A 20,463-nucleotide genomic window follows, 5' to 3' on the forward strand; every position below is an offset into this window, starting at 1 on the left:
ACACGAGATTACATTCTCTTTCAAAGCACTGAGAAGCAGCAACTGCAAAGGGCAAACTACAGGAGCTAAGAGCAAGGACCTTGGGTCTCCCTCCCAACCTTTTCTTCAGGGTCCTCCCCTCAAGAATCAGAACCCAAACTGGGGATATGGTTATTCATATTCATTTATTCATAACTGAATTCTGCTCTTAGTAGTTCTACTAAAGCTGATTCACTGACACAGAACTATTCCAGTGTTAGTGCATCAGGTTGACTCTGAAGCTGTGTGACACATTTTCCCTGATAATTCCTCAAATGTGCAGTGTGGAATGTAAATACAAGTGTAACTCCTGGAGAACAATGAATGGGTTGCAATAAGGGAGAGCAGTAAACCACTCTGTTATATGAGATTCTGCTGAAACCATGAATCACAAGAGCAAAACAAAGTGCAGATAAGCCACTGCTGCTCTCATGTTCAGCCTGAGTTTTTGTTATTCTTTCCAAGTGCTCCAAGACAATTTTAATCTTTAAAATAATATATTTGAAAAGGCCAATTAAACCTTGAAAGGAACACTTTAGATTAAAAATTACACTTTTTGAAAAGCACTTCTGCTTATTCAAGTCTCCAAAAATGTGAATTCTCATTTATTCTTCATTGTTAAGTGGTAGGAGATATTTACTTTTTGATATACTCAAGCTGTGGATGGAATTGGAGTCCACCATCAACCCCTGACAGCTGGAAAGCCTGTTTAGTGGCAGCCTGAGACAGCATTGATAAATTCCAGAGGGCTATGGAGAGATTCATAACTAATGATTAACTTCAGCTGTACCCCTTGTCTTAACCCATCTCCTCAACACCACCCTCGCCAGATGGTGATGGCCCAGAGCTGGAAGGGCCAGTCTAGGGCCTCCCTAGATAGGAAGTCAGAGTTGCCCAGCTGATCCATCTCTAGCTGGGCCATGACAGTCTAGAGAGGGTGATGCTCAGGGATAGGCCAGCTGGGCAGCTCTGGCCTCCCTGCCTCTGCTTGTGACCAGCTGGGGAGGTTTAACAAGTGAGTTTGGCAGAGGCTTTCAGGTTCTGTTTCGCACTTCATACTTCATCTGGTCCAATTTGAACTATAGTGCAAAAACCAACCTTGTCTACATACTGAAGGAAAAAAATCACTCGGAGAAGTCCCTGACTTTGGTTTGACTACCCATGCACAATTCTATTTACAATCATTTCAGCAGTCTTGGGAGGGGGAAAGTGAGTTGTACATTTTGAAGATTCTTCTTTCAAAAATCCTTTCCTTTTTTTTTTCCCCCCCCAGAATGTAACTGTGGAGGCAGAATGTGTGACAGCCAGACTGGAGAGTGCCTTGCCGACAGTCCTGAAGCTTCTACTGGCACAGACTGCCCCACCATCAGTAAGAAGATTATCATGAGCATACCAGAAACTAATATCACTCTTGTATTTAGATGTATATAAAGTTGAGGGCTCAGTCCTCCAGTGGGCTCAGGGCTTTGAGCTTGGTCCCACAGGGCACTTAGACACGTGAACATCCACAGTGCGCTGCTGGTTGAGCATGTAAATGCATTCTGACTTGCCTGACTGAGTCCATCCCACTCTGTGATACAGACTGAACGTTCAGGTACAAACCACACAGCAGCAGAGAAGTGTCACCAAAGCCACTTCTGCAGATTTGAGGCACAGTGCTTAAAAAATATATTCTGGCCTAAAAACTGCCACCTCAATTGCCATATAATTTCCACTTGTCTAGGTGTACACCTAATATAAATTGTTGCTGTTGATAATTGGACATACATCCATCAGTCAGTTGCTTTTCCATCTCCCCTGTTCCAACGGCAGGAAGCCTGAGGAGTTTCCAGAAGTACTATATCGTAACCATTGATGTGTTTTTTCAATGCTAGAATAATTATGTAGCACACATGGGTTCCCAAACCAGCTTCCAAGGAGATGACTCATGTGCCTGGAAGTGCAACCAGAAGGAAAATATTTGGGAGCTGCTGCCATCAAAAATACAGACCACACAATACCGAGCAGAATTTTCTGCAGGAATCTTTGTTTGACATTCACCTAAGTCTCTGGCATGTAGTGGTGATACCGGTGTTGTTATAACAAGGTGGTATTGCAAGCAGTCAGCAGGAACAAGGATATAGTTCTGCCCAAGTGTATTCTAAACATGTTGTAACTGTGTTTTTAAAAGTTGCCTTCCTAATCAAACAGCCAAGAGCAGCCAAGAGCCCTTCTGTGGGACATCCGTACTTCTCATACCACTAAATTTTAAGCACAGAGTTCTGGGTTCTGACGTAATGAAGCTGTTCTTCAGGCCACAAACATGCAGAGCCTCTAGGGAATAGCCAGGAAATACCTCCTTTCTCCATCTCTCCCTGTTTAGTCCAGAGCTGCTGTGGTAGCCTCTTGGAGCAGTCCCATCTGGTGCTGCTCAGCCGGAAGCATCATGAGTGTACTGTGGAACACTGGGATAGGGCGTATGAAAGTGAAAGAAAAATGGGACCCATTAGGATCCATCACCGACGAAGAGAGGGCAAGAGCACTCTAAAGTGACTCCAAGATATTTGCAGTTAATGCTAGAAACACTGAAGAAAAATGGCACTCTCTTATTTTGTTACCAGGCTGTGACAAATGCATCTGGGATTTGACGGATGACATCCGATTAGCAGTCCTGGCTATTGATGAGAGCAAAGCCACTTTACTGAGCATCGCCACAGGAGTGGCGGCTCAAAAGCGCTTGAACGACCTGAACACCACCACCACTCATCTCCAGGTACAAACAGCCATGAGATTTTTTATCTATTTTTTTAATGCAGTTTTGATCTATGAATTTTCAGCCCACAGGTTTCAAGCCTTGCCCTCAGTAGATGCACTGATTGATTTTTCCCCGCCTCCCTTCCTATACAGACAGCAATGTCCCAGAAAAAGAACCATGCTGCGCTCTGGACCATCCAGGTTGATGATGCTGCAGATGAAATGACTGATCTCCTGAGAGAGGCAGAAACACTTGATGAACAGGTTTGTTTACAGCCCTCTGCTAGAGCTTTGAGACTTTGCTGTTCCAGCTGGCAGGGACCTGCAACTATACAGAATATAGAATAAACTAGGTTGGAAAAGACCTTTGAGATCATCGAGTCCAACCTATCACCCAACACCACCTAGTCAACTAAACCATGGCACCAAGCACCCCATCCAGTCTCTTCCTAAACACCTCCAGTGATGGTGACTCCACCATCTCCCTGGGCAGCACATTCCAATGGCCAAGCTCTCTTTCTATGAAGAATTTCTTCCTAACATCCAGCCTAAACCTCCCCTGGCACAGCTTGAGACTGTGTCCTCTTGTTCTGGAGCTGGTTGCCTGGGAGAAGAGACCAACTCCCACCTGGCTACAACTTCCCTTCAGGTAGTTGTAGAGAGCAATAAGGTCTCCCCTGAGCCTCCTCTTCATCGAGTACAACAGCCTGATCACTTTAGGGCTGGCCAATGAAGTAACCAACATTAAACTAATTTAGATTGACTTCAGAAGTATTTGCACTGTATCTGTTTCACCTGTATGCTCCCATAAAATTAAATTAGCCTTGATGAAACACTTCAAAATACAGGAATGTAAGGGAACACAATGCAGAGTGCAACGTTCAAAGTAATGTAGTATAAGAGGCTGGCAATGCTCTTTGGAGTGTTTTGAATTCTTATGCAGATCTGGGGATCTCACTTGAGGGAGACACTGGTCTAAAAATGGTTGTAAGCTTAACACCTTGTTCTTCAGTCTCAGGAAACAGCCTATCCAAAATCAGGCAGCCCTGCTGAATGCCTGGGAGACTCAGCAGATGGGAGTTTTTACAACTGTGCATAATTTATGGCAATCTGATTGCAGCAAATGATGGGTAAATATGGGACAGATTTTAATATCCCACTCTGCAACTCTGAAAATACTGACAAGACAGCCCTTCACTTCAAATACCTCTGTAAATAACACTTCATATGATAAATGGACTTTCACATGCTCATCAGCAGAAAGCAAAATGTGTGTTTACACTGCTCCTCCTCACACATGCATATGGATCTGAAAGGAAAGCTAATGTCTATCTCATATGGTTTATTCATAGGGAACTGAAGCATCCAGCAAAGGCCTACTGGTACAGAAGGAAACCATGAAGACCAACAACCGTGCCACTCAGCTTGTGCAGCAGCTCATTATTATGAGGGATAACATTCAAGGTAAATAGATTCCTTTCTGGTTTAGCTCAGTGTCAAGCATGTATTAATGAAGCCTGCAGCAAAAAAAAAAGTCACAGTATCTGGGCAGTCTCACAAAGCAACCCACATGTAAGGCTCTGGCAGCCTGCAATGCCATGATAAAAACTGCTCTTTTGAAAACTAACTGATACCAGGGGCTGGCTTGGTTTAACAACCAGCACAAAACCTTCCTTTTCTTTTTTCTTGGTGAAACCAAAGGCTTTGTCGTGATAAAATGTTGGTAGAAACTGCCACATATTGTCTCTGTCACACTCATCTGTCCTTTTGATGTGAGGGGATGCAGATCTACAAAGGCCATCCTTGGGCAACATGCTAGAGGAATAAAAGAATCCCTAGAACTGGCATAAAGTTCAAAACATAACTTCTCTTCTGACTGTGAATGTATGTATTTTACACCTTCCCAGATGAAGCTTTTTTGATTTACAGCCTGTAAAACCTCTTGCATCTTCAAGAACTTTTACTATCCTATATATCAAAAGAAAAATGACTGCAGTTAACAACTTCCCAGGCACAACTGCACTTAAAATAGGTTTCCTAGTCAGAGATGATCATCTTCATCTGGAATATCGATGACATATCATTATAATGCTGATACATAAAGTTGAGGTTAAATCAATTGCAGTCTCCAGTACCTACAGAAAGCAATAAACCCCCAAGTGACTGTACTCAGAAGCATCCCTATGCCCTCCCTGTACATCCGCACTATGTAAGCCTCCATACTGACACAGAGCACACTGATTTCCCCCAGCCTTTGGCAAGGCCAGCAGTATACCAAAGCTGTATATGGCAACAGAATAGAAAGGCTGAATAGCAGTTGAAGCTAAATAGCTCTTTTTTTTCCAAAGAAATACCTGATTAATAGATGTGAGTAGCTCTGTCTTGAACAATTATTGCAAGCTCTGCAGCAGCTTGTGCGGAGAAGTTACATATCAGCTGCTGTCTTTGCTTGTCTTTACCTCCATAGGTGCTTCAACCATTATTTCAACAAACATAGCTAGGTTAACATATCCCATCACACAATAGAGACAGGCTGAGGCCAGGCTGACAGGATGTTACATTTGTTTTACTTTCTTCTGCCTGTGATGTGAAAGCACTTTTGTCTCTGTGGCCATCCATCACATTTTATTTATACAATTACTGAGCAAAAGTGCCAGCATGAGCCCTGTTATATGTCACTAACCATCACTGGCTGACCTTAGTGGATTGTCCTTTGGTATTATTAATTGGTTTGGGGTAGGACAGGGACCACAGAAGGCAGATACGTGTCTAGTTTGGAACACAAATAGCACAGTCAGGTTGAGTTACCGTAGAAGGTGCCACACTCACAGCTGTTAATAAATGAGTGTGCCTGTTCACCCAGAAAGCAGTTGGAGACAAGTAAGTGAAAATTGTTTTCACCGTGCTCAAAACTGTTCTTCTACAGGAGCAACCCCCCTGAGGAAGGCAAGCCACTCTTTACTGAAGGGAGTTTGCATGTGCCACCACGAGAAGGAAAAAAATCCATGAAGCTGCAGGTTGTGATCTGTTACTGCTCACTATGAGCTGTTAAAACACCAATAACAAACTCAGGAGCCAGCAAGAAACTGCACACAAAGACAGGCTGCCAGAGAATTAGTTGTGCCACAATGACTCATCTATTTTTAATAAAAGTCTTACAGATGCATAGTTCTGGCTTTGCCAGCTGTGGTTATCCACAAAAGCAATGATGAACAGAAGCCAAAGCTACTCACATCATGGGGCATAAAAGAGGAGGTGATTGGCAGTCAAGGCCAACTTCATAATGCCTACACTGGGGAGCAGTAAACTCAATTTCAATTGCAAGGGTCCAACAGATTTTTTTGAACTGAGACCAAAACTTTGAAACAGTATCTACAAACCAGCTAGGCAGTATCAGGCCAGAAACCTTATGTTACCTCTTTAGAGTCTCCTTGCCATTGTTGTTATTTAATAAAGACATCCATTTTGGAGCACCACTTCCAAATCTGATCTTGGATGAACGTCCCAGCCTGCTACATGCCACAGAACTTGGAATAAGATGATGACCCTGATCTATAAGAACTGCCAAGACAAATACTGCACATAACCCATGCCTGCTTAATCTCATCCTCTTCTGATGAGACCACACACACACACATATGCCAGCAAGTGTCAGTTATTTACAGGTATAATTTTAAGACTGGATTAAACTTAATAATTACCTCCTATAGAGTCAGAAGATAATGAAAACTTTCTTTTGCCAACAGCATGATCTGCATTCACAAAAGGAAAAGGGCTCCACAGCATTTACTTCTCTGTAGCCATGCTGGATTGACCATCTGTTTCTTTTTCCCACAGAAATCAGCAGCAAAATGAAATATTATGCAATTCAACAAGAACTGAGCCCTGAAGAAATTGCCCAGAAGCTGAGTGTGGCTGAGGAGATGCTGCAGGAGATCAAACGTCGTAAGCCTTTCACTAACGAGAGGCAGCTTGCAGATGAGGAGGGAAACGCAGCAGAGGAGTGTGAGTTCTGAGTCTCTCTTCCTTTCACTCACACGGTGATGTGCAGCTGGCATGGGCTGGGCAGCTCTGGATGTACTGCTGAGCTCCTGAGAAGGACCAGCAGGTACCTGGCAAGTACCAACTAGTGTGCTGAAGATGCTGCTGCTTCCAAATGCCTGCCCCAAGTCTCTGCTGGTGTCTGCTGCCCCTGTGGCAGAATGGACAGGGAAAAATGAATGTGTGTCTGTGTGTGCCTGTGCACCCCAGCACTTCAACACGAGCTGCTCAGGAAAGTTCGTGCCAGGGCTGGAAATGCCACTGTGAACATCTTCCTTACCCCCTGCCAGCTCTGCCATGGGGACAGCAAACTCCAGCAGAGAGAGAAAAACTGCTGCTATGGGAAAGAGTGGCAGCATAATTCTCACAGCTTGGTGAACATGAGTCAGAACCCCAGGACTGCATAGAATCTCTTCTCCTGAATAGTCTGGTTAGCTGTGACAATGAAAACCAAATTAAAAGCAAGGAAAGCCAAACCTAGTTTCATTTAGGAAAAGTTACTTGAAAGGGGGCGTTAGTGGGATAAGAATGAGATACTAACAGGAGAGGCATCTTTCCTTTTCAAGAGGAGGGATGTTAAAACCTAGGTGTGTGTCTTACTGTCCCCTGAGTAATGACAACAAAAATCATTGCAGTGTCAAAACTCCAAGCTTTGGATTAATTATTGGCCTCTGATTTTTCTCCCAGTGCTACAGCAAGTTGAAGAGTTTCACGAGAGGTACAACGACACCAGATCTCTAGTATCTGATGTGTTGGAGCAGCTCAGTGAACAGGATGTGAGGCTGTCAGACTTGGAGGAGGCATTAGACCAGGCGCTTGACTACGTGAGGCAAACACAGGACACCAACAAGGAAAACACAGCCAGTCTGCAACGGCAGGAGGTACTGCACAGTACATTTGTCATAACTGCTGCCTGTGAACGCTCCATCCCTGCCAGGGCTTAAAATAGTAGAATGCAAGCAATTTAGGTTCAGGAATCACCACACCAAATATAAAAGTAATTTCTAGGGCCATTATCTTGGCTGAGTTTGACTCTCCAGGTCTAAGAAACAAGTGCAAAGTACTATTACTTATTCATGGAGTGACAATAAATGACAATTTTGGAATGGCATGGCTCAGCAAGCCAAGGAAGAGATGGACACTAATGCCTGAACTTGGAAGATACATTACAACAAAGCCCAAGAAGCTTAAAATTCCACGCAGCATGACTGTTAAAAGTATAGCGGTGGGATTGCTGCACCTATTATGTACTGATTTATAATGTGGAAGGACTTCATGATCACAAAAGTAATTAAATTCCATTAAAAGAGTTCTTCAGAAAGACTCTGCACTGAGCTGAGTGTATGAATGCCTTCTTGTCCAAACTTTCTCTCTGGTCCTCTTTAAACAAAATGCATCCCCATTTTTGCAGGAAGAGCAGATGATTGTCATTGCATCTTCAAGCACAAATCCATTCTCTAACTGCTGCACATGAGATACCTTCAGATTGGGTTTTCTACTTACTGGGTGAGCAGCCTAGCTGTAAAGCTATGGCAGTTTTCCCTTCTGCTCAGTTCAAATGAATTGTTTCAGTATTTGAAATAAAGTGATCACTCCAGAGGAGAGCTCAGAGGAGACTTGTCCCCTACAGCTTGGAAGTGGTGCATTTTTCCCCCTTAAGTGCTGCTATTAGGTTCAAATCCCATCTGGCTGGTGAGAAAAATGAATTTTCAGGTCTCTTATCACAGAAAAGTACCCAAACCATCAGCCATACAGAAAGGCTGTTTTGCCTCCTCCCAGCAGCTTTGTGATTCTTTCTCTGTCTTCTTTAGTTTCCTTTAAGGGATGCAAAACCCTTAAAGGGGTCCCTTAAAGAATGTCCCACCCAAAGCTTTTCTCTTTACTTATTTTTTTCAGTAAGGAAGAAAATGACAGAAAAAAAAATATGAGGTTGGTTGAAGTTAACTTTTTTTCTTTTCAATGGCTGAAATTGTTTGGATTCTGGAGAAGAGAGATTTAGGGAGCAGCCGCGTGGTTTGAAGAGAGATCTTGCAAATTCAGGCCAACCTTTCCATCTCATAGCATCTGTGGCTGAGTTTTGAGACCCAGAAATCTGCAGCACGTGAGAAGTTCATGATGATATGGAAGGTCTAATAATTCAGCAGAGAAACCAAGCATGCTGCTCTTGGGAATTTTCTACAAGCAGCTTGGCATCCTTATGCACAAAGCTTCTTCTGTGGATTCATTGTTTCCTAATTACAGCGCCAAGCTGTAGCCTGTCTCACACTTAGGAAGCAAAGCCTGATGCATGTAGTTACAGTGTTTCAGTGTTTTTAACCACTTGGATCTTCATGATTCCTCACAATGAAAGCAGATGCTGTACAAAAAGAGATCGTTCACCTCACTTTTACTCCCGATAATGAAAAGAGAGCTCTCTCCTGTAGATGTAAAACTCACCCACAAGAAATCAGTCTGCAGGCCACTATGAAAATTCCATGTTTAATTTGTTTTTCCTGGCAGCACTCTGAATACCACTCCATTCCAATCACTGCTTATGCTCTAACATCAAGTGAAATTACTCCATTATATGAAACCCAACATTTCTTTCACAGAGACAAGGAAGCACAGAGTCACGTTATAATAAGCAGCTATCAAAGATGCCTAAGAAAAACCTCCAGCTTTGTCTAAAATCTATACAGCTCATCACTTCATCTTTTTCAGCTGAACCTAATAAGTTTAACAAAAATGGGTAACACTGGATTTCAGAAAGGCACAGATGGATTTGTGATTTTTATGTTATTTATTTTTGGTTTAGAAACACCGTGAGAAAATAGCAGAGCAAATAGAGGAAGTGAACAGCATTCTGCAAAGTGCCACAACTCTTTTGGCAGGACCACAAAAGGTCAACTCCGAGTTAAGTGAGGTAATAAAGGTAAGTGCCTCAGTGACTTGTTTAAAATATATGTCCTGAATTTTGAACTTTTAAGGCATGTGTTTAGACCACGAAATAAAAACCTCTCCTTTTAAAACTGTTTCTAATGAAATACTGGTTGATATTCCCCCGCTAGGCAGCATTTAAGTGGACTGATTTTCTTCCTTCCGTATTTTGTTCAGAATGTGTCAGGGTTCTACGCAGAAATAGATGGAGCAAAGAAGGAGTTGCAAGAGAAACTAGCCAATCTGTCTCTCTTTGATGCTGATTTGGTAGAAAAGGCAATGCAGCATGCACACAACCTAAGAAGACTTGCTGATGAGCTGGACCGGTAAAATTTCACTTCAGTGTTCATACAAATGCTACTGACCGAGCAGCTGAATGAACTAAAAGACAAGCAGGAAACACAGGGTCTGGAGCATAAGCCCTATGGGGAGTGGCTGAGGGAGCTGGGGTTTAGCCGGGAGGAGGCTCAGGGGAGACCTTATCGCTCTCCACAACTACCTGAAGGGAGGTTGTAGCCAGGTGGGGATTGGTCTCTTCTCCCAGGCAACCAGCACCAGAACAAGAGGACAAAGTCTTAAGCTGCACCAGAGGCGGTTTAAGCTGGATGTTAGGAAGAAATTCTTCACAGAAAGAGTGATTGGCCATTGGAATGTGCTGCCCAGGCAGGTGGTGGAGTCACCATCCCTGGAAGTGCTGAAAAAAAGACTGGATGAGGCAATTAGCGCCATGGTTTAGTCTTGGGTGATAGGCTGGACTTGATGATCTGAAAGGTCTTTTCTGACCTGCTTAATTTTGTGATTAAATATGCTGCCTGTAAATAGGCACTGAGCAAATCACTATCATGTATGGAAGGACTTGTCATGGTCCAGAGAGACAGCTGAAACTGAGCTATGCAAAATCTATTGTTTTCCCCAGGAGTAAACATCCATCTTGCATGACATTCTCCCTTTTCTGATTTGGCATGTTCCTCTCTTCCCACAGCAGAGGAACAGGAAAGCTAAATTACTGAAAAGTCAAATAACACAGGCAGATTAAATGGGGTTTGCAGAAACAGCTCATGTCAGTAAGTTCATTCACATTAAAAAGTATTTAGCATTATGGGCCACAAAATGGGCTTTGGGATAATTTTTGTTCAAGAACTGGTTTAAAAATGAAATAGCTCTGATATGAATGTGTCCCAGTGAAACTGGCCCACTTGTAACACCACTAAGCGTTCCTGTTTTGCTGCAAGATACTAAATGCATCCATTTTCTCCCAATTTACTAAAAAGACCTGAAATAAGACTTTATTTGCAATTGAGACTACCCAGAGGGGAAAAAAAAATCCCTGCTGCAAATGAATTCTTAAATAGAATTTATCACCAATTTCTACCTTAAGTTACATCATAGACACATGTTTTGGGAAGATAAAATGATTTTTCAAGTATATTATCTAAATACCAGCCATTTCTTAATATTAATATGCCCTAGACAGGAGATTAAAATAAGGGGGGGGGGGGGGGGGGGGGGAATAACAGATGGTTTTCTTTTATACAGTTTTACACAGCTGACATCTGAAACCCTGTTCTATAATGCCATACAAGCTACAGACAGCCTGAAAAACAAACAGCATGTTCAATCCGAGATCAGCTAGCTGTGGGCAGCAGAAAGAAAGAAAATAGCCCCACATATGGTTAGCCTTCATCCCTTACCAAAATAATTAAAAAATTACTACCAAGTCCAACACATTAAGGATTTAACAGAAAGCAAACAGAAATAATTGCGAAATACCCAGATGGAAATGTGCTGACTCTTTTATTTATTGAAAAGATTGTCCTGCAGTGAAACTTTAATCCTTGAAAACATTAAGCCTGTCTTCAAATCGTTTTGGTTTTATGGGCTTGCTTTTATAAGCCTGTTAGGCTTTTATTTGGTGGAGTTTCTTCTTCTGTCTTAAGGGAATATAGCAGGAAATTCCTGCAACAACACCGAATCTGGAAACTTAATAATCCCGCAGTGTGCAAACACTTTGAAAGGAACACATGTGTCTTTAAATATATATATATATATATATATATATAGAGAGAGAGAGAGAGAGAGTCTATAGCTAAAAAATACCCTGAAATCTTATCACCAAAATATTAAAAAATAGTATTTATTCAAAGTAGCTAACAGCTGAAAGTTGAGCCCTGAACCAAATGCTGTTTGTAATCTCCCCTGAATGCTGGTTATTGCCTAACATGCAACTCAAGCTCTCCCATGCCAGCAAAACTGTCTTGTGGGGTTTTTAATCTAACTTTTTGTGACCATGGGAAATTGTTCCTCTGATCCTCCCCTTTTTCCCACCTACTTTTGGGATAGCTGTCCTGGTCAAGGATGAGAGGTAGGAGTGGAGCTGCCCCTTTTGGCTGCAGCTTCCACCTGGGCTGGATGGAGTAGAAGGTGAAATCACATCTTGAGTTTAGATTTTTCTCTGAATCACCTCTCTAAGATCTTCTCCTTCTCTGTTTATAAAAGGAAAATCAGATTTAGGAGGCTAAAGTCAGCATCTCTGAATATCTTCCCATGTTTGTGTGGACACAGCATTTTGGGACATGGTTTAATGGCCATGGGGGTCTTAGGTTGATAGTTGGATTTGATGAGCTTGGAGGACTTTTCCAACCAAAACACTTCTATGATTCTGTCACTGGCACAGACAAATCTTTCTCTTCATAGTCACATGTCTAATGAAGGACACCTGATAGCTGTGTCACTCTGTTAAATAAAATGAAAGCTCACTTGTTGCTGCTTGCTCACAAATATGTTAAGGTCAAATTCACCTTCTATCTACATGGTTTTCACCAGCCTCAGACTGACATAAATGGCCATACACAATGAAGAGTACACTACCCTAGGCCAAGTATATTGATGTGTGTGATTTTGTAGTCACAATTCACAGCATGTTAAGAAAATTAATCAATTTGAAATTACTTTGATTCACTTTGAGGCTTTTACTCTCTTTTTACAGGAATTTGTATGGTGTTGACACGAATGGTTTGGTACAAAGGGCAATAAATGCTTCAAATGCCTATGACAACATTGCTGGCTATATTGCAGAGGCTAATAAAGCTGCATTGGTGGCACTGAACACGACAAACCGTGTCAATGATGTGAGTAACTGTCATAATATCACCTCCTACTTTGCAACACTTCAGGGACTTCAGATGTTTAAAGAGAAAACAAGATTTAGCTTAAATGTCAGCTTAACTGTCAGCACTGAACTTCTCACTGCATATTTGGTTTCATCCACTATTTCCTGAATCAAGTACTAGGTGATTAATTATTCAGCCAGCCTGAAGTCCCCTGGTATTCAAATAGCTGCAACAGGTTCTTCTGTCTCTAAGTTTAGGGTGATGCTGCTCTGCACTGCCACTCCAACTGAGGTATTTCTGTCCAGACAAATCCCTGGCCTTGTAGGAAACTGAGCTGGTATTTAGTGCTCGAGGCCTCCTACTCCACACAAGTACTATGTGGAAGGAAAGGTGGTCAAGACATCTAATTGTTGGTGGTCAAGGCATCCTGTTTCTCATAGAAAGTCAAGTCAAACTATTTGCCCACTCACACATTAGTGAGTCCCTAAGCAGTGCAAGTGTTCATCACCCATCTGACAATAGAAACGAACAGCAGCTAACCTGAAGCATGCTGACCATACTGGAGTCAATAAATTAAGAGAACTTCTGTGCTTGCTGCATCTTTGATATCCAGTGCTGTGGTTTGGGAAAGCACATTTTTCTCTGAACTATAATTGCAATCTACAGAAGATTTTGCTGTTCACAATTCTTTCCCCCAGTCCAACTGCCAGTCTTAAATGTCAGCAAGCAAAACTGCAGTGACTCTGCAGTTGCATTGTTATGAAGTAAAGTGTTGCCCAGATTTAAAGACAAATTAAGAGGAACATTTGATAAGCATTTCTCTGACTTTCTCTTTTTGGAACATACTTGTAGGCTGCAGTTGGAATTGATACTCAGATCACTTACCATAAAGGTAAAAGTGAAGAACTTCTCAACCAAGCCATGGGGCTACAACGGACAGCAGCTGCCAGTAAATATACATCCTTTCTACTTTCCCAGACAGTTCATAAGAATGAATGTTTAAACAGATTTCAAAAGGCATGACTAAGGCAGAACTATTGCCATTACACAAGAGAGTGTTGATAGAAGTTACCACACAAAGTACTTGAAAGAGTCACAGGCACGGTTTGAGCAGTTCATGTCTTGTCCTCCTGCCAGATGCTGAATGTTTCTTTCATTCACACAAAGGATCACTTCAGATACAACCACTGCTTTAAATATGTGATCCTGCAGAACAGATGTTCACAGGTAAATGTACTCAACCGAGCAGTTCATCTAAAATCAATTCACATCAGGTTAGGAGTGCAGAAAGCTGGACTTCAGCAGTGAAGTATAATAATAAATGCTAAAGCTTTGGGGCTTTATTTTCACTCAAAATGAAAGAAAGCTCTAAAATTACAGAAATAACTTCTTCAGTTATTTTCAGGACCCTTTGAGTTCCTCAAAACTTTTCATGTGTACTCCTTGCAACAATTCTCAGCACCTCTAGTAAAGCAAAGAGAGAGAGAACTGCTCAAGATATAGGGATATAGGTCTCCAGATTCTTCTAAGACACCCTGTGGCAAGCAAATAATGTCTGGGAGCTGCAAGGTTGCTTTTTCCATTTGAATTATGTGAAGTCAGGAGTGCTCGTGTGTCCTATACTGAAAGAGGGCATAGTATATTGCCTGTGGTGTACTGAATGCTTAATAACATACTTCCACAGGATAAAATATACCTTTTTGATGCCACTCAACTATGCCACCTGTTTTCTCCTCACAGGTACTGATTCAACCATTGAAGGCACCAGCTGGCGTGTTAATGGCACTCTGGCTAGAATGAACGCTCTGCGAACCCAGCTGATGAAAGCCATCACAAGAATGCAATCAGCAGAGCCAGGTTGTAAAGGGAACTTCGTCCTTATGATGCTTTATCTTCATGTATTTCAGAGCCTATTTTATATTTGCATATGGTCTAGGAAGTTGCTAGTAAGACTTCAGTGTGAGGGAGGAAATAGGTTTCTTTAAGGTCCCTTCCAACCCAAACCATTCTGTAAATCTATGAATTTGACTGAAATTACAATCTCTAGATAGCAAACATCCAGCTTTAACACATTCATAATGAAATTACACCTGAAATAATTAACATTTTCCAGTCCTATGTTACTCTTCATCTTTCCACAGCTTGGATAATTTAATGATCTTTGAGATCCCTTCCAAAGCTGACAATTTTGTGATTCTGTGATTATAGCTGGCTTGAAGCTTTGAAAGAGTTCATTTCTTCTCATCCCCTATCTATCTGTTCTCTGGAACTTGTCCAGAGAAGGGTAACAAAGCTGGGGAGGGGTTTGGAGCACAAGCTCTATGAGGAGAGGCTGAGGGAGCTGGGGTTGCTTAGCCTGGAGAAGAGGAGGCTCAGGGGAGACTTTATTGCTCTCCACAACTACCTGAAGGGAGGTTGTAGACAGGTGGGGGTTGGTCTCCTCTCCCAGGCAACCAGCACCAGAACAAGAGGACACAATCTCAAGCTGCAGCAGGGGAGGTTTAGGCTGGATGTTAGGAAGAAGTTCTTCACAGAAAGAGAGATTGGCCATTGGAATGTGCTGCCCAGGGAGGTGGTGGAGTCACCATCACTGGAGGTGTTTAGGAAGAGACTGGATGGGGTGCTTGGTGTCATGGTTTAGTTGATTAGATGGTGTTCGGAGATAGGTTGGACTCAGTGATCTCAAAAGTATTTTCCAACCTGGTTAATTCTATTCTATTCTATTCCATTCCATTCCATTCCATTCCATTCCATTCCATTCCATTCCATTCCATTTTGTAGTGGAGGCCCGAGAGCGTTTGGAGCAAGCTAAACTGAAGACTGCAGAGGCTGTAAGTGCTACCATGACAGTGACACAGGCTACAACCCCCATGGATGAGAACGTGAGGTTGTGGTCTCAAAACCTGCAAGACTTCCAGCACGACTCAGCAGCATACAACAGTGCTGTGCACTCAGCTGGGGATGCAGGTATGGGGACCTGAATTTTGCCATTCCTTAGCATTAAAAGGTCAGGAAATCATCACAACATCATGTTCTATGAATGGCTTACATTGCATGGTCATTGCATGGAAACATTTCCCAAATTAACACTTGTCCAGGGACTTGATTGTATTCTCAAACTTACTGGATACTTGTGCATTTCCAAAAATTACTTAAAACACCTAAAGGCTGAAGTCTTATTGGCCTCTAAGTTGTTTTCATTTGGGCACCAAGGTCACACTGAATGGCAGACAGCTTGTTTAAATACTTGTTTGTATTATTAATGGTGGTTTAGTTATTATTTTAACATCGAGAGGCATTCAAAAACAGGGTCCTTTTGTCCTCAATATTACAAATATGGAGAAGAAATGATCCCTGATTTGATGAGTTTGCAGTCTAAACAAAAGGGGCAAAGAGGATTAGGGAAGAAATACAATAGTTAAGCAAATTAGGCCTAGGGAAGCTGAAGATCCAGAACAAGACATTTCCTGCATACATCTGATGATATTTACCATCATCTGCAACCCCTGACTGCACACCCTACAAATCTGGTCTTAACCTTTATAGTGAATCCACATCATTAAAATTTAACTATGAATATTGGATCTTTCTTATCTGCATGTGGCTTGTGGCCAAAATCACATTTCATTATACTCAGCTAGTTGTACCTACATCTAATTATAGATGAGAAATGATGTGATGTGTAAATATCCTTCAAAGGGCAGCATGTCACTGGAATCTGACATGATGAAATTGGATTATAGTTAGAGGTAGTTATTTTTCTTTCTTATCATTTTTCTATCTGCTTATTTGTCTGGGAGAGGATTTTTCTCCATTTGAACACAACCAAGAACCTGCTTTTCCCTTTGGTAATGATCTTACTTGCACAGGTACCAGAAGTCACAGCAGTGAAAGACAGAAGGTTCAGGACCCTGATTCAGGACCCCGATTCATGACCTCTGGCAGATGTAGGCAAGAAAACTGAAGAGAACACCACCCACAAGTGCTAGGGAAGGTAGTAAGCACAGTTTAGGTACACATGCACCATCAGCTAGATTTCCACAGTTGTACAGATCAGGCCTGTTAGCACATTCTGAAAGCAGCAGTGTTTCTGTTAGCAGAGTGGGCTCTGAACCACATGCAGCTGTTGCTCCTGTCTGGGGGATAACCTCTGGGAGAGATGCACAGCTGAGAGCTAAGGCAAACAACCCACTCAGCTCCCCTAAAAACAATCTGCATAGCTCATGAGACACAGCTCCTGGATTCAGTTCCCATATCAGCCACAGACATCAAGTGAGATGCTGAACAAATAATCCTTCTGCTCCAGTTGCCATATCTGTAAAATTTGGGCTAATATTTATTTGCATTGAAGGAAGATGAAAAGGTTAAAATGATCAACATTTGCAAAGATCCTTGAGGAGAATATTAGAGGTACAACATCATGGCAGCACCTCAGAATCCCATGAAAAAGTAGTCTCCTTTGTGCAAATGTCCTTCCAAAAAGTTGTAATACTAGACTCTGGTGTTGGTGGCTGTTGGTCTCTTCTCCCAAGCAACTAATGACAGAACAAGAGGGAATGGCCTCAAGCTGCATCAGAGGAGGTTTAGGCTGGACATTAGAAGGCATTTTTCCACTTAAAGTGTTGTCAGGCATTGGAACAGGGTGCCCATGGAGGTGGTTAAATCACCATCCCCAGACGTGTTTAAAAGCCCTGTAGATGTGGTGTTTGGTGATATGGTTTAGTGGTGGACTTGGCAGAATAAGGTTAATGGTTGGACTCAACAATCTTGAAGGTCTTTTCCAACCTAAATGATTCTATGAGTCCATGATTCTGACAAATCACCACCCTTTCTGAAATCATTGCCTCTCACATACCACAACTCGGACTTTGTATTGAAGCAGAAGAAGACAGCTGAGTTACCTAAGAGGTTAAGGAGGAATTTTCCTGGTGCAAAACTCGTGTTACAAAGAGGAACAAAACATCTGTCACTTCTTTTCTAACTGCAGTGAAGAAACTTACAGAAGTCTTCCCTCAACTCCTGGACAAACTGCGCCAAGTAGAACAGAAGGCCCCAGCAAACAATATCTCTTCCAGCATTCAGCGGATCAGAGAGCTAATTGCTCAAACCAGGAGTGTAGCAAGCAAGGTAAAACTTTTGCATGGGACTTTTGGTTGCTAGTTCTAATAACCAAATGCATCTTACCAGGAGCTCCATTTCCTTGGGCTATGTTAGAATTCTGCCCACACCTTGGTATTTATCACCTCTCAACAACTGGATAAACAAAGGACCCTGGAAGTCATTAAAATCTGTAGCGTTGCTATTTCTAAGCAGCTAATATCACCATCCTGCTCATGGCAGGCTCCTGCTACTGCAGGAGCAACCTTAATGAAGTAATTGGGCACAGTGTTAAGGATGGCTCCCACAACAAAAGCATTTAAAGCTAAAACTATCAGGTCATTACTCAACTGGCAACATTAGTTACAAGCAGTAGTAATTACAGCAATTTAATGCCAACTTTTCTGATATGACAGTATTTTTTTTTCTTCCCTTTGAATTAATTTTCTGCAGGATAAGAGAATCTTTGGCTCATCTATTTAATAGAGGAAAACACTTTCATTAGCATACATAAATTATGAGGTGGTTTTTTTTCTGTAGCAAGAACACTGAGGTAGAAAATTAAAGCAGCGTATTCTAATTAATTCACAGAACTAAAAGATTCAGGGCATTATTGTATGCTTACAGCTGTGGAATATGCTGTCCACAAATATTAGTGCAGAAAGAAAAGGAAGAACCAGTTACTGTGTGCACAGTGCTTGGCTGTTCTTTACATTCATTTTGTCATTCAGGCATTTTGTGCTTAAACCTGAAAGCATAATTCCAGTTGTGTTGAAGGCATTTTGAACTCAAATGAACAGGGTTTAAAATTTTATCAGCATCTCATATATATCACTGTAGCTTTGGTAATGTAACAGAATTACTTTTGAACAGAAAAACTGGTCGTGCTACTCCCAAAGCAAAGAAATAAATTATGGGTAGAAGTTTTATAGCTGTGTATGAATTTCATTGTGTGCCAGCCATAATGATGTAGCCCTGATTCAACTAAGCACACATCTATGTCCCACTGAAATTTCATTTACTTCGTGAATATGCTTAAGCACAGTTAATTAGGAGCTTTAATTAATGCTAAAATTAATTCCCTTCATCTTCTTTAGTGTCTTCCAGAAGTGATTGTTATAAATAGGCAATTTTGCATGGCAAATACATAAGTGCCAGCTCCACTCTTGAAGCAAGCAAGGCTGCTGGCTGAGTATTCTTGCACATTTACCTTCAGTAATGTCCCCAGGCAGAAATAACATGTCTCATTTAACACACTTCCAACTGCAGGTCCAAGTTTCTATGATGTTTGAAGGCCAATCAGCTGTTGAAGTCAATCCAAAGATCAACGTGAAGGAACTGAGATCTTTCACTTCCATGAGCTTGTACATAAAGCTTCAGAAAGACAACCCACAGCTGGCAGCATCACCAGACAGATTTATTTTGTACCTTGGGAGCAAAGATGTAAGAGAATAGCCCACTTCATCTTTTTACAGATTTATTTTTTTAATAATAATAATACTGAAATAGGTTTGAAGTTTATTTGACCTCTGTTTTTCCTCTCACATTGGACCTCTGTTTTTCCTCTCACTGTTTCTCCATGTGTCAAAGAGGTGTCTGCTAGACACCCATCACTGATACTGTGACAAGAGCAAGCATTCAACCTGGTCTATTCTATTCTATTCTATTCTATTCTATTCTATTCTATTCTATTCTATTCTATTCCTGAGACCACTGTCCTTGAAACTTCTCATTTCAAACAATGAAGGACTCTTTCTAAGAAGCAAATTGGGCTGCTTCTGCAGCATGCTGCTGTGGTTGTCACTGCTGCCAGCACACTTGCTATCTCCACTGCCAGTACTGAGGTGCTCTGAAGCAGCTAATGGCACCTGCCTGGCTTTTCTGGGCCACATTTCAATCAGGTTTAAGCTGCTGACAGTGTCAGTTCCAAATCTCTGCAGTCACAGGCCCTCAAGATAAGCAGGTTGCCTCGTCTGTAGCTTGCATTGCTCTTGCACACTCTGCACATAAAGGCTTTGAAACCCCTGGAAAGAGCATATATACTCTCACTGCCTGCAAGTGTTGTGAAATAATTGTTCTTTAAATTGTGGTTCCTAAAAAGTGAAAAAAAAAATAATAATCAGACCTCATAAGCCAGGTATAATCCTGGCAAGCTGTTCCTTGGGCAGTGTAAAGAGTCAGGTATTACTTTTTAAGCTTTTCTAAAAAGAATGCCTACTTAATAGAAATCAAGGGAAACTACCTTGGCAGAATATTTAATTGCAGCATAATATCTAGGCTTTAGAGAAAGATTGCTTCCCATTCCCTGCATGTCACACTGCAGGATAAATACTGATGAACAGCTTCCCATTGAACACAACCACTTTATGGTCAGAAAACTTCTCATGACCTTATATTTACCTCAGTCAAAATGGATATAAAGCAAAAATGTCACAGACTTTTTCTGTATGGTTTTATGTGGTGAAAGAAAGCAATAAGAAAATGAAGCTTTTATTAGTAATATTTAAGAATGTCATTTAGTCTGTCAAACCCCACCTATCACAAATGT

The 20,463-nt window shown here is 41.7% G+C and overlaps 1 protein-coding gene across 1 annotated transcript in view; it reads left to right on the forward strand.

Moving 5' to 3' along the window:
• Positions 1 to 20,463, forward strand: part of LAMA4 (laminin subunit alpha 4) — an 85,436-nt gene that overhangs the window by 39,577 nt on the left and 25,396 nt on the right. The window contains exons 6-19 of the mRNA XM_054174016.1: positions 1,292 to 1,387; positions 2,619 to 2,770; positions 2,905 to 3,015; positions 4,104 to 4,215; positions 6,589 to 6,756; positions 7,480 to 7,673; positions 9,587 to 9,703; positions 9,886 to 10,034; positions 12,695 to 12,836; positions 13,671 to 13,767; positions 14,559 to 14,675; positions 15,600 to 15,785; positions 17,806 to 17,945; positions 19,185 to 19,358. Of these exons, the coding sequence (XP_054029991.1) occupies positions 1,292 to 1,387; positions 2,619 to 2,770; positions 2,905 to 3,015; positions 4,104 to 4,215; positions 6,589 to 6,756; positions 7,480 to 7,673; positions 9,587 to 9,703; positions 9,886 to 10,034; positions 12,695 to 12,836; positions 13,671 to 13,767; positions 14,559 to 14,675; positions 15,600 to 15,785; positions 17,806 to 17,945; positions 19,185 to 19,358 (1,955 nt within the window). The remainder of the gene's footprint in view (positions 1 to 1,291; positions 1,388 to 2,618; positions 2,771 to 2,904; positions 3,016 to 4,103; positions 4,216 to 6,588; positions 6,757 to 7,479; positions 7,674 to 9,586; positions 9,704 to 9,885; positions 10,035 to 12,694; positions 12,837 to 13,670; positions 13,768 to 14,558; positions 14,676 to 15,599; positions 15,786 to 17,805; positions 17,946 to 19,184; positions 19,359 to 20,463) is intronic.

This window comes from Dryobates pubescens, chromosome 28, assembly GCF_014839835.1.
Source record: "Dryobates pubescens isolate bDryPub1 chromosome 28, bDryPub1.pri, whole genome shotgun sequence".
NCBI classification, from domain to species: domain Eukaryota; kingdom Metazoa; phylum Chordata; class Aves; order Piciformes; family Picidae; genus Dryobates; species Dryobates pubescens.